This window comes from Poecilia reticulata, linkage group LG11 (genome assembly GCF_000633615.1).
Source record: "Poecilia reticulata strain Guanapo linkage group LG11, Guppy_female_1.0+MT, whole genome shotgun sequence".
In the NCBI taxonomy this organism is placed as follows: domain Eukaryota; kingdom Metazoa; phylum Chordata; class Actinopteri; order Cyprinodontiformes; family Poeciliidae; genus Poecilia; species Poecilia reticulata.
The window spans coordinates 6755841-6770007 of NC_024341.1; the positions used below are offsets into that span (position 1 = coordinate 6755841).

A 14167-nucleotide genomic window follows, 5' to 3' on the forward strand; every position below is an offset into this window, starting at 1 on the left:
TTCCAAAAGAAAATTATTTGAGAAAATCTGTGTGTACACTTGCAAGTTTACCATCTTGGTTTAGCATGCTAACATAACACTTTTGCTAAAGTACTAAAGAACTGATCAATGTCAGGCCACAGTTCTCAATAACAACATTCTTAACCAGATGACACTGTAAATAAAACAATCATGAACATAGTGGTACTAAAACTGAGCAATAAAAAAAAAAAAAACTAATTTGGAAAATCATACAAGCATTTTAGCAAAAGCATAAAAAGTTGTTGACCAAGTGAATATTTTAGGTTTTCGAAATACTCATAAAGGGTTTCTGAACTGTCCACAGATGTCTGGGTAAAATTCAGTTGAATGTGATGGAAAAATGCTGACCAAATTGTGAATGCGACAGAATGATACTGATAGTGGAAACGTTGTGTTTCAGTGGCGTGCAGTGTCTGTTTAATTGTGGTCTCATTCGGCAAACCTCTTAGTGCTTGCTGTTTTTCTTACGTAGATGATAAAGCTAGTATCAAAATGATAAAAAGTTTAGCAATATAAATACTTAAATACTTACAAGGCACTGTCTCTGATGATTTATATTTTCCACATAAGACCATATTGTTATTTTCACTAAAAACTCAACAAGGCACATCAAGTAAATTCTTTCCTTGAGGTTAAAAATAAAACCTTGATCTGTACGATCAGTATCATATATGATCAGAATACCAATCGCTCTCACTGCGTGGGCTGATCCAGCCTCCGTCTCTCTTACTGTCAGTAGTACTGACAGGCAGACTCAGCCTCCCAGCTGTGATATGTGGCTGAGCTGTCTCACATGCTTAAAACATCTAAGAGAAACCTCCAAAAAAAAAAGCCCTCCTTATCTCTGCATATGAGTGTGTCAAGTTCTTCAAACCATAACTGCAGAGGCACCGAGCAGTGAGGAATGAGTCGTGCATCTTTAGTAAGTACCCGGCTATGACTCTTGTTAAAGCAGTGACCTCAGGAATAAACTCAGACTCTCTCCACTGCTGACATAATTAGCTCCTGAAACTTTAAGATGCAGAAAATATTGATGCTTCCTTCTTGAAGCACCAATAAACACACACGCACGCACACACGCGCACAGTGTTTACCTTGGTGAGTAATCCCAGGCCGATTCAACGCAGCAGAAGCTGCTGTGGTATCATTAACGTTGGGTCTCGACCCCAGAGAGCCTCCTCTGTCCTTGGAGCTGATATCCTGCTCTGGGCAGAGGGTATCTGTAGACTGGAGGGGTTAAAACACAGGCACACACGCACATATACATTTATAAGTTAGAAGGAATTTTAATTATCTCCAGGAAGTAGATGCGGTATTATCTGCAAAGCTATTCTGCGACTTACGATGATGCTTTCATCGTCCGCAAAGTTTACTCCATTCTTGTCCTCTGTGCGAAACAAATCAACAACAGAAGTGAGTCTCAAAACTGCTGATTTTATTACATCTTTCACATCCGTAGTTTTATTAATGATGCCTTTGAGTGCCTTACCTTCCTGTTGTAGTATCTTGAGCCCCTCCTGAGCTTCGGTGTGCAAGTCTTCCAGGTACTGAGGCCTGCTGCCCTCGATGAACACATTCTCCTGGTAGTGCTGGGAGGCCGTGTAGTGAACCGTCAGCCGCTTCTGGTCTTCATTCCCCTTCGGGCCAGCTGCTTGAGGAGGGGGGTGGGGAAAGAAAATGTTAGACTCTAAAAAGGGTGTAGCAATAAATGAGTCGTGTATCAATCGTGCTGATGAAAATTGATACAGTATGGAACCTTATAGGATCGTTTTAAATAAATGTTATTTGTTCACACTGTTAGCCACATCACTGAAACAGAATCTCTAGACCATTTGAATAGAAAAAGTTGCATCTGATTTAAAAATCATTTCTGAATCGAATTGTGACTCTAGAAATCGGAATTGAATCGGATCACTAGAGGCAGAAAGATTTGCATCTCTACCTGAAGGTGACCATTTCAAATGGGGAAAGTTTTTTTTAAAGCAGTATTTGTGTTTGTGGGGCTCTGATTGCTGGTTCGGCATGCGGTCGCAGCTGCACAGTTACCTAAAAAAAAAAAAATCGTCAATTTTTTCTTTATCACGGTAGCACCATAAAATATCGCGATAAAACCTCATGTCCATATCGCCCACCCCTAGCATTAACTACCACTTCTGTCTCACCTTTTAGTCAAAATCACACAAAATCATCATTTAAACCGTTATAGATTTGTTTTCAAGTTAGCACCTCGTCTGCAGACCTCACCACGCAGCCAGCAGGTGTCTGTGGGCTCACACGTTTTATCTTCCTGGCACTGAACCCTGAACTCCACCTGCTTGTTTACTTGCACCTTTGACGCTCAGGAATTCGGAGGACAGATGTCCCAACGTGGCCGAGGCTTTTAGCTGAACAGCCACGACTTTGCTAATCTCCTGCTGCATCTTAATGCTAGTCCCTGCGGGATAAGATAATCTGGCCCGTCCGCCTGTTAAGACGCTACGCGACCCGCCGCGGCGGGACCTCCTGTGTGTGGGAAATGGATTGAGTTCTTGCAGCACTGGCAAACACGACACAGACGAAACCAAAGCCGAACTTGCTTGACTTTGTCGACCTGATGGAGAATGTGGCCAGTTTTTGTACCAACCCAAATAGTTTTAACTTGACCAACAGCGTTTGGATTTGCAGGATGGCAAGAAGAATATAAACGTGGTATTGGGTGGTTGGGTTTGTAGGAGGTTGCTTTGGGCCCGCTCTGGCTTCATTTGCCATTTTGTACCAAAATGTACAGGACATTATAGAAATTAGTCCGACTTTATATATGTTGTCAAATATCAGATTTATGTACTTAGAAAAGGGACATTGCACATTAATTAACAAATCTAACCCAAGAATAATTTTCATAAACTTGTCCCTCAGCAGGTTGGTTGAAACAAAACGCATAAATAAGTCAAAATATATTTGAAGAACCCATGTAGGTGAGCACACAAGGCGTCACAGGATTGGCCCAGAATGGCAGCATAAGTGACTATATGACATAATTGACTTATGTCCAGCATCTCATTGCACATATAGAACATATTGTTGCCATTTTGTAGCTACGTGTTAGCATTTAGTCCTTTCTATGAATCGCATAAACTAAGCATCTGCCACTGCATTATTAATAAATATGGCAGTGGACATGACAAAACCAGGAACAAGTCTCAATGGGGGTGTTTAGAGCTACTTACAGATTCTGAAAGTTTTCTAATAATACCAAACACAGAAGAGAAAAAAGATACTGCCATTTGATTGTTGGCAATCTGTAAGCAAAATTAGTGAGGTCACAGTCCTAAAAAAATGTTTTTACAGTACTGTGCAATAATAATGAATTATGATCCATAATCAAAATAACATTTTTCTATAAGCAGATCAACACACTAAGAAAAGTGTCTAGAAAATCATTTTAAATCGTCTGCTGTTGTAAAACGGATCAGTAGAAGATGATTCTGTTTCATAGTCGAGAACAAAACAACCAAAAACACCAAAGAGATGAAATAACCAGCGTCCAACAATGTAACTACAAAATTCTATTGATGCGTGAATATGATGGCACAAGAATTTTTACATGTTAAAAAAGCAGAAAAAAATGTAACATTTTATTTTAAGTGTAGAAATAGAAAAATAGATCAACTTTAAATAAATTTTTTTCTGTCCTACATCCTCCTCTGATTTGAGGAGATAAATATGACTCCTCCTTCATTCTCGATTGCCACTGTCCCACATTTTGACTTGAACTCACTGCAAATATGGTCAATTTTAGGTGAGAAACCGGTTTTTGACTCGTGAAGACCAATATACCTCTGCGTTACTTGAATTCCATGTTCTCTTGTTTTTCTCATTCTGAGAACCAAAACTTAAACGACTCAAGATGTTGTGGGTTACTAATTACGTGTTTGTAGACGCTTTGATTCGCTGAAGTAAAGGATAAACTTAAACAAATCGCTTAGGTTACATTGTCAGCGATGCTACCGTGTTCTACTAGTAATTTTCTTATAAATATTTATAGTTTGAGACTTTCCCCTGCTTTAAGTATTTTTTCACAAAGTCGGTATATGTGTGTGTGTGTTTGAGTTTATCCTCTGTTTGGGGATCCATTTCCATACATAAATGCAACAGCAAAGCGTTTAAATGCATCTCAAGTTGCGAGATTGAGAGGAAGCGGAGTGGCTAAAAGCTGAGCTAAACAAGGCTCAACGTGAGGTGTCCTCTTTCCCTCCTTTGTCACTTTCAACACTGCCCCTCAGTCATACCTGATTAGGTAACACCGTGCATGTGTGCATTCACTCCGCATGCGAGAGTGTGTGTGTGTGTGTGTGTGGGTGTGTGTACACTCTTGCATTCACCAGAAACATCCAGACCATCCGTGTAAGGAGGTGGGAAATCTCAGACTTGGTCATGTAGGTTAGTAGAAAACAAAACAACAGCAGTCATTTTAGGGTCAATAATGAATAATAATAATAAGACGCTCATCGTAGATTCTGACAAACTCCTGCAGACGGTTGAGGGATTATTTTAGTTGATTAAGATGATCAATGAAAAAGTCAGTAAAGCTCCTTTATCTCATTAAAGAAGACCCCCACCGCCAGCCTCGGGGTTAAGACGGTCGCCGGCTAACTCCGACCGTCTTCAGATCCCCACAACATCTCCAACTCCACAAGTCATCCGACCCGAGCCTCGGCACGCCTCCCGTCCGAGCCGGCACTCACCCTTCTTCTTGAAGACTGACAGCAGAGAGTGGATGCTCTTCCTCAAGTAGACCACCATGCCTGCCTACACCAGCGCCATGGCACGTGCAGGATCCAAACGTGGCGGGAAATCTAGTGAGCGTGGGAAGTTTTTGAATTCAATTCGGTTCCAAGGTGGAGATGCTCTGGCCCGTTCAGATTCTAAAAATGAGACAGAAGTGCAGACTGCAGCTCGGCTCCTGTTTACCGTAGCGACTCGTGCAGAGTGTCTTGAGAGAGACAAGTGCACAATGAGATCAGCTCCCAGCCAAAGCTGCCCGTCCCAGCTGCCTGATCCTCTGGGTCTGAAACCCTGCGCCCCTCCCCTCTCTGATGGTTCCCTTTGCCTCTCTCTCTCTCTCTCTCTCTCTCTCTCTCTCTGTCTCTATTGTCAAGCGACAGCCCTTCCCCGCCGCCCCGTTCCTCTCCATCCCCTCTCGCTTAAAACGACTGTCAAACTTTGGCTTTAGGGATTCAGCCGCCCCCACTTTTCCCAATCTAGACACACACGTGTGGGGTTGTGTGTATACCAACACTCTCCACATCTCAGTTTAACTCAGACGGATGGATTTGAATACATTTTAGAGCATAGAAGTACAAAAAAATTTTGTATTTTGTATTATTTCTTAACTTTCAGAGTGTTGCGTGATCTAGATTTATCCCACAGTCACTCCTGTAATTAAGAGACATGCCGTCCTGTTTGTTCATGATGGAGGCCTTCAGCGAAGTGCATCTGTCTGACTCTGTCTCATTATGCAAGGGGCTACAGGGGATTCCTTTTCGGGCAGAGGTTGTGTCCTCACAGTGAAGAGCTGAACAACTCTTAACTATAATACCGAGTGTTTTCTCCTCTTCTCCATCCCTCTCTCTCCTCTCCTTTAGTTCCTGCTGGTCTGACATCCTTCCTTCCTCCTGTCTAACCCTGAGTGGAGCCGCATCGCCGACAGAGGTCCAGTTTGAGCTATAAATAGCCGCCACAGCCTCGGTTCCCCATCTGTAACGGTGCCGTCTGGGGATGAGCTTCTGTACGGCTGCTAATGTTCCCTGACAAACTGCAGGAGATGCAGCGCCTAGAAAAAATTAATCGCAACTCCTTTTAACTTTTTCACTTTTCTGGTTGCACTGGAACCGCGAACTTTACTGGCTTATGTTAAGATTTTACACGAGAGACCAACACAAAGTCGCGCATTGTGACGCGTTCAATGAAGGAGAATATTATGGAAAAACACAGTTATTTTAGGAACTTTATCACCAAGTGAAACACATTAAATGGATTTATGACACACAGATGGATGTTTTATAGCCTGTATTTCCCACCCACAGCTAATGAAAACATGGCATTTGAAATTCGAATGTTACCTCAATCTATTTTTCAAAACAGAAATGTGGACTAAAAAAAATGTTTAGTACCTGCTTAAATTGTCAAAATTCTTCTAGAAAATGTTCTCTAGGTACTTTTAACCTGACAAATGAGACAAACCATCATTTCCCAGAGGTCAAGAGTCCCAAACTGAACTTGTAAAATGCCATAATGCTATGTGTAATAGAGGACTAACACGCACACATCCCCACAGTAAAACATGGTAGTGGCGGCATTATGCTGCGGCAGGCGAGCTAGTGAGAGATTTGATGGAGCTGGACGCAGAATAGTCCTAGACTTGTTTGCTGGCGCCTGGCCTAGTCAAAGATCTGGTACCCCTAAAAAAGCTGAAGCTCTAACACAAAATATTGAGTCAGAGGGACGGAAGACACATCCGTACCACACTTGTCAACTTTTTACATGTAAAAAAAAGAAGAAAAAAATTATAGTTTTCCTTCGGCTATGACTCTGACACAACACACTGAAGTTTGTGATTCTAATGTTGAAAAAGTTCAAGGAGTTTAAATCCTGTTGCTAGGAAGTGATTCAAAATGTCAACTTTATTTTGAAAGCAGCTATTAACTTCACCAAATTGCTGTACAGCGTCCATAAATCACCTTAAACAGGACAAGTAGATTACAACATCAGGCTTGTTTAAATGCCAAAGCATTAAAATGAGCAACACGAAGAGGTTTGAATCTCCAGACTACGGGCAGGTCTGATGCTGAAGGGTAGATGCTGTACAGACTCAGATCTTCTACAAAACAAAGGCTAATTCTCAGGAATGTTTCTGCGCTGGAGGAGAGACCCTTTTGATCCACTTGGTCTCTGATTGGATAAGAGTCACAGCGAGTTTGGAGAGGGAAGGGGGGTGGGCTACAGCTGGCCAGCACCAGCTGGAAGACAGGATCTTGGTCCATTCTCCAGACTCCAGGCGCTGGGACATGTTGGGGATGCAAAGCTTCCCTCCTGGCCCCGGGGTCCGGCAATGGACCGGCAGACCCCGAACGAGAGCTGGGAGGGGTTTTGGTCTCCAGGTGCATCCTGAGCCTCAGAGCTTTGCCAGAGGATTAACTCTGTCACTAGCTTCACCAGTCCTCCTCCTCCTTACGCTCACACTACTTCACACCTGATTTGATTCTCTCTTCTTTTTTTTTTTCTTTTTTTTCGGCAAAAACAAATCCCCTTCCTCACTCTGTCGCTTTTTGCGGCACTTTTTTGGGCAGGATTTCTGGTCCGACCGTGGTTACCCCCCCTGTTGTTTGCCAAGACCCTTTGTATCAATATTCATAAGAGGGCCAACTGAGACGCCATCTGCTCCTGGGGGAAGAGAGCAGAGAGAGGGGAGCCGCATGCATGCCTTTGATTCACTGCACAAAACCCACCATTCCCTCGCACAAGCCACCAAGACCACGTCGCCGCAGAGCGAGGCTCCCTATTGGCCAGATTTGGATGCTCACACCTTCCCACCACTGTTAAATCAGCCAAGTGTGGAAGTTATTTTCAATCTTTCCTGTAAAGCAGGAACAAAAGGAAAAGCTGTAAGTCACTTGTTTGCTTGGCCGATGGAGCCGTTAGGAGGACAATTACAGTTCAAACACCTAAAATGCACAAACTTAAAACCCCATGAACACTTAATTACAGAAACGCTTAAAGAAAATGACAAGCACCAGCCTCAGGTTTCTACTTTTATTGATTTCCATCGCACGTTGAAAACTCCAGCCAGGTATTTCTGTCAGCTGATAAGAAGCTAAATTGAAGCCTCTTCTTGGCACGTTTTGTAGAGAGAGTAACAGGAAGAAGGTCCTGAACCTGGGGGTACATGAGGCCCAAATGACAAACTCAGTGCAGATTTTCAATCATTTTTCTCTGCTCTCACTCGAGTATATGTCGTTGCACTTTTGCCCAAGTCTTTGAATCTCTCATTACGTAGACCAAACTCTGAAAAGACTGACTCTTTAATTAAACAGTTTTAACACAGCGAGGCAGCCCCGTTTCCAACGCAATTATGTGGTTCAAGTAAATAAAGTGTTAAATAAGCAGAGCCCATATCAAAAGGAGTGATTGCGTCAGTGTGTTATTTATTTCTTTTATTCCTGAAGCGAACGGCATCAGGAGGGCTCATTTCACTCTCATTTCTAGGAAACGCCACGTGAAAGCCACATAAGTAACTCTCTGAGTTTTTATGGGCCGAACTAAACAATCGAGAATAGAAGTCGTCGCGATCCCCGCGACTGCAGTACAGTTGGCATGGCAACTGAGAAAACAATAAATAGGCCAAGCCTTTAAAAGTAACAGCATTAATAATTAACAGTACAGCCAAACTTTTTTTCTCTGTTAAACTCCAGAAAATGAGTGTCAGAGCAGAAAACTCCTCGTCTTTCTGACTCCAGTTAAAACACAAACCGCGGTGCACCTCTCCTTCGACGAGGCGTCGTAGTTTCACGCGCCGCTACGGAGTGCTAAATCAGCTCGGGCCGTGCTTGAACCGCCGCTATGAGACTGCAAAAGCAGCAGGACATTTGATGAGGCTGTTTGCTGTGGATTCACATGACCAGTTTGTATTGATGATGAACAGAGAGCTGCCAAATGTGAAATATGACTCCCAGAGGGCTGACATTAGCAGACACACACACACAGCTCTGGAAAATGTAATACTTGACCACACGGGGTGTGTTAGTTCATGTCATGTCCTCGACTCACCCCCCCACCCCTTCCGTTTGCTGCTCCTGAGACAAAGAAAGTGTGGACTAAAAAGGGGTTTACGCAAACGCTGCCTTTGTGATTAACAGTATGAAGTCATCAGTAAGGTAACTTTGTCATGGAAAAGTAGAGAGCTCTCACTTCATGGAGGTCCAATCAGGTTTGAGGTCAGTCTAAGACCAGTGGCACAATCTAATGACCAAGAGATTTCAGCTTAAAAATCACAAACAAACGTGTTCGTAGACTGGAATGTTTTGCGGGATCGGTGGACGCATTGACACCATTTCAGTTCTCATCGGATTTGGACTATGATGGATTCCAACATGGACGCCTTGTGTTTCACGGAGGCCACCAGTTTTTAGTGGTGGACACATTGGTCCCGTTGGGTCCCCTTGTTCTCTGCACAAAATGTCCCTAAAGAGTTAGGAAAACCAGGCATTGGTTAAAAATCTGAACTTTTAGCAGAATGCTAAAAGGACGTGGTTTCCTGGGACATTTTTAAACGACCTCTCCATAACCTGGAGACGCAGAAGTCTGTCCTGTTTTAGTTCTCGTTGTATCTAACTGGTTTTGTTGAAAATGCTTGATACGTTTGTGTATTGCAGTAAAATTTAACAATGCCACATCTCTCCTCAACGTGGCCAAGTGCTACTTAGTTCCTGTTTTAGTTCAAGCTATTGTTAACTTGAACATCTGCATCTCTTACACTGAAGAAATGAAGCAGTTTTTAAATTCAAAGGTTTGGACTGACAACAGTCAGACACCGTTTGTAGCATTTTGGCTAGCATGACGAAGCACAGACAGACAAGATACAAAGGATTTGTCATTGCTGTCAGAATAACACAAATGGCTAATTGCAATGACATTGAAGTTGGTGTCAGTTTCAGAGATCCCATTTACACTGAAGGAGTTGCTTGCCTTATTGGTTTTAGCATCAGTTGTGCATCTCTGGCATAAAACTACAGTTAGCATAACATATACAGTAGATAGGCTTTTCCTTCATTTTCCACTCACAAAAAGCTACGTTTTAGCTTTTTGTGAGTGGAAAATTGGCTTAGTTTAAACAGCATTTTTCTTGTTATACGTTACACCAGCAAGAATTACCCCCAACTGCACTCAAATTCATAAACCCTTTGAACCCAAACCAGAAAATGCATATACAATGTATGGTCTAGTCCAGTGGTTCTTAACCTTTTTTGAGGTACAGAACCCACCAGTTTCATATGCACACTCACTGAACCTTTCTGTAGTGATAAATAAAATATGAATTTTTTCATATTTTATTAAGACTTAGATTACTAAGTCTTCTTAAAAGGTAGAGTCTCTGAGAACAGTTCTTCAAAATATACTCAGTGTTTTCAGCAAAGTTGAGTTGACTGTCCTGGAACGACCCAAGGTATTTAAAATTTGCCACAGCTTCAACAGGTTGGCCATCGAGAGAAACTTTAATCACTTTAAGGACTTGTTTAGATAATTTAATTAGCTCTACATTCTTAAGAGAATGAAAAATTAATAATAAATAATAAAGACTTTACGGTATTCTGATTTAGTAATGTAATTATATTAGTTGTGTTACCACCSCCACGCCACTAGAGGCAGTAGCAACCCCGAAAAGATGCGACTAAGGAGCAGATTTAGAAGTACACCGAAAGCTACAGAATTTGGTAAAAACKKTGAGTTTTGCTGAAGTAAATAGAGACACAAGTTTAAATTCATGCTGAGAGTGGAACTCCTTCAATCAGGGCTCCTCCGCAGCTCTGATTGGCTAAGCAATGTAAAGTGATGCTCTGCAGCAAGTGATGGCAAAGCGGGGGGCGTCATCATGACTTTACATAAGTGTGTCTTTACCTCTGCAGAGGCTCCGCCGAACCCCTGGGGTTCGGTCGAACCCAGGTTAAGAACCACTGGTCTAGTCAAACATGGACTGAATAATTTAGCTCTGATTATATTCCTGAAACAAAGGTTTCTGTGAGGTAATGTTTAAGGCCTTTACATGATTTATGAAGGTATTCTGTTAAAATATCTTGTTCTTTAGACGCCATCTTTGGATATCACCTCTACCCACGAGTTTGATGGCAGCATATTGTATGTATGTGTTAAATATTTGGAAAAGAATACACTCAAGAAGAAACTTTCACATAAAGTTTCAACTTATTTTACAAACTATAATTGTTATGAAACCAGATCAGTTCCCCAAATCACTCTGCCTCCTAATTACAGATAGAAATCTACATAAAACAACTTCCTGCATCTGCTCTGGTCAGTTCAAATTGAGTAAATATAAAACCTGACAGTCAAACAATCTGACTCGTCTATCCGAGCCTCGTTTCTATTCGGTACTATTGATTTCAAATCTTTCCTCCTTACGCTCTCTGCTCCCCACCCAGTGGAAATAAGAGCTCCAGGTGGTTTGCGCGTAGCGACAGTCAGTGTCGGCAGTGATTTATGCGCCGTCCTCCAGGTTCCCTTTACCTTCCTCACCTTGTTTCGATTCTGCTCCTTGGCCTCTCTGTGGTCCCTTAGCGCAAGTTTTGTGTGTTTTATTCTTCCTCTTTGGCTGTTAACTCAGTGATGAATTGGCTCAATCTAGCAACTCAAGAGTTCTTTCGGAGCGCGCGCCCTCTTCTTTTTACAGGCAGCGTTTTCATCGCTGCGTTCTGCCTGGAGAGGAGAAGAGCGCTGAGTTTAGCTCTCCTTCTCTTTGGTTAATATTAAACCTCTCGGAGCAAGAGACCTCATAACTCAGCTCCGCAACAGCCACTGAATACAAATCAGGGGTGCACAGCCATGAACGGAGTAATAACGCCCGTGTGTGTGCGTGTGTGTAGGTGTGTGTGTGTGTTTATTGCTAGTCACATTTTAACCCCATCTTCCTTCGTTCTGGCAGCTTCAGAGTAAAATAATAAGTCAGGCAGAAGAGACCGCTGGTCACAGTTGGGTTACTCTGAAACGTAATGACGAATTAATCGAACAGAGAGGCTAAGGAGGAAAAATGTAAAACTGGTCCTCAAACCTCAAACCTGGAGTTTTCTTAACCAGAAAAAAGCCCACTTAAGGAGGGACAGAAGAGCAGGTTGCGGCTTTGGTCCAGTATTTCTACTGAGGTTGTAAGTTTACTCTTTAACCAAGTTCTAAATTCAGCTTGAAATACCAGAAAGCCTGGTTCATTGTTGTGTTGAATGACTTTGGAAGCCAAAAGCTTCCAGTGGCTGTGTTTCCATTACAAATGTGCGCAAATCTTTGTTCAATTTCCCAATGGCGGTGTTTCAATTACGTAAAAAGTCATTAGAAATGATGTCAGTGATGGATGTTATTAGAAACATGAGATATATTTCTAATTCTGCCCAGCGCCCATTATCCATCAGGAGACGCTGACGTCTTATTCAGGCGCTGGAATGACAAAAACCCCTTAAACTGGGGAGCGGCTCCATGTACGGGGTTTTGTGGAAACTACTGTCTGCGATTTTACAGAAGAGCTACAAATTCAGGACAAGGATAAACCATCATCCTCCTGCTACTTCCTGTCATCTTCTTCTACGTCTTCGCCAGTGGTAACCTTTTTCGCGTCTTGTGTGACGCGAAAAAGGTTTCCGTTGCAGTTTTGCGAAACACTATAAAAACACCTCGTAGCACAAAAACTTGAGTTATTATTTTTTTTAACTCTCATTAGTTGTCATCCTTGTCAGTCAGTTTAAGTGGACAGTCATGTCTGGATGGGTTTACTAATGCGCCGTACCGTCTCCGTTTTTTTACGTGACAAAATGAGCAGAGCTCCTAGAGACATTAAAAACCTGGAAAATAACAACAGTAGTAAACATTAAGCTGTTTGTTCAAGACTGTTTTCTAAAAAAACCTCTGAAGGTCTTTAAAGACGGAGATTAAATTACGCATCGCCTTCTTTCAGCATTTGGTTTCCTTGGAATTTGTTCAACTAGATTAAAGCGAGGCTTTTCTGACTTTATATTTCTAAATATTTCGCAAACCATGTCTCCTTTTCACTCCAGTTATGTGCTGCTTTGCGTTGGCCAATCAGATAAAATCCTCGTAAAAATCAATCGCCACTTTTTATGGACAAGTCCGGCTTGTATTCTGTGGCAACAAACCTAATTTTGTTGGAATGTCCGAGTTTTTCTTGGTGGGGAGGAAACGACCAGAGTCTCTTTCTGAAATCATTATTACGACTCATAAACAGATCTAGTTTTAGGGATGCAATGAAACTAAATGGTGAAGCTAGTTGTAATGCATCTTCAGGAGTAATAAAAGAATTGCTGTTACTGAGACCTAAATAAAGTGTAAATAAATGTAGCTATCTTTGTTTCATGCAGAGCTGCTTCTAAGCAGAAAAAGTAAATAATTTGGAGTCTTTCATCCTGACCCGAATCAATCTGAATCCCAAACAGAGGTGACTGATTGCACCTCAGGTTCCCCCTGTGAGGGTGCAAAGCCGCAGAGCTAACCTTAGCTCCAGCTGCGCATAAAAATAGTGTCACTCTTTTTTTTTTTTTTTAATTATCCCTCTCTGGCTCTCCTCGTCATTTTCTGTCTCTCTCTCTGGCGGATAAGAAAATTGGGGGGATTTTTCCAGGGAAACGCGAGCCGCTGTTATCGCTTTTAGTCATTTCAACTAAAAAGCTTTTTGAGAGCAAAACTGAAAGCTCTGCAAACATAGTTACACACGACGATGAGTCAGAGCAGAGGCATAGTTCAGCCTGTGTTCGAGGCGGCCGTCCACAGACCCAAAAACAAGATAATAAATCTGTTTGGTTGCTAAGTGGTGCGTGGGAGTGAGCGCAGGAGTCCGCAGGGTGACCCCTGGAAAATTAGAGAATATTAGTGACGCAATATTGTCCAGAAAACCCCACCCTGACAGAAGACAGACAGCAGACTGTCCACTGGTGACGCAGGGACTGAAGCCAATCGATGCAGATTTTGACAAAACTCAATTCTCGGCAGAAATTATGGAGTATAACGCTTCTCAGATTATTTGAGGGGACGCAACATCCTTTCCACGAATAAGTCTGATTCCTCATGTGGAAATAGTTCATCTTCTCAAATGCATCAGTGTCCATATTCCTACGATTATAGAAGTCATAGCCATTTTAAATGTACTTCAAAAGAGGAAACGGCCATATTTATCTATCGCTAATAATGGCATTAGGTTAGTAAAAACCGATGCAAGCAGTTAGCGTAGTAGCAAAATCTAACAGAAAGTTAGCATACCAACAAAAACCAACAGAAAATCTTAGCAAAGAGCAACTGAAAACGTTAGCATACTAGCACCAAGCACCAGAAAATGTTAGCATATTATCAAAGAGCAACTGAAAATGTTAGCATACTAGCA

The 14167-nt window shown here is 42.1% G+C and overlaps 1 protein-coding gene across 4 annotated transcripts in view; it reads right to left on the minus strand.

Moving 5' to 3' along the window:
* Window positions 1-14167, minus strand: part of nhsl3 (NHS like 3) — a 46241-nt gene that overhangs the window by 5251 nt on the left and 26823 nt on the right. The window contains exons 1-4 of one of the 4 annotated variants that reach the window (XM_017307627.1): window positions 4746-5051; window positions 1511-1669; window positions 1365-1408; window positions 1116-1248 (exon numbers count right to left, since the gene is read on the minus strand). In XM_017307627.1, coding sequence (XP_017163116.1) covers window positions 1116-1248; window positions 1365-1408; window positions 1511-1669; window positions 4746-4803 — 394 coding nt within the window. In that variant the 5' untranslated portion in view covers window positions 4804-5051. Of the gene's footprint in view, window positions 1-1115; window positions 1249-1364; window positions 1409-1510; window positions 1673-4745; window positions 5052-14167 lie in introns of those variants that run through there. The other 3 variants (XM_017307626.1, XM_017307625.1, XM_017307624.1) reach the window with 3 other exon arrangements.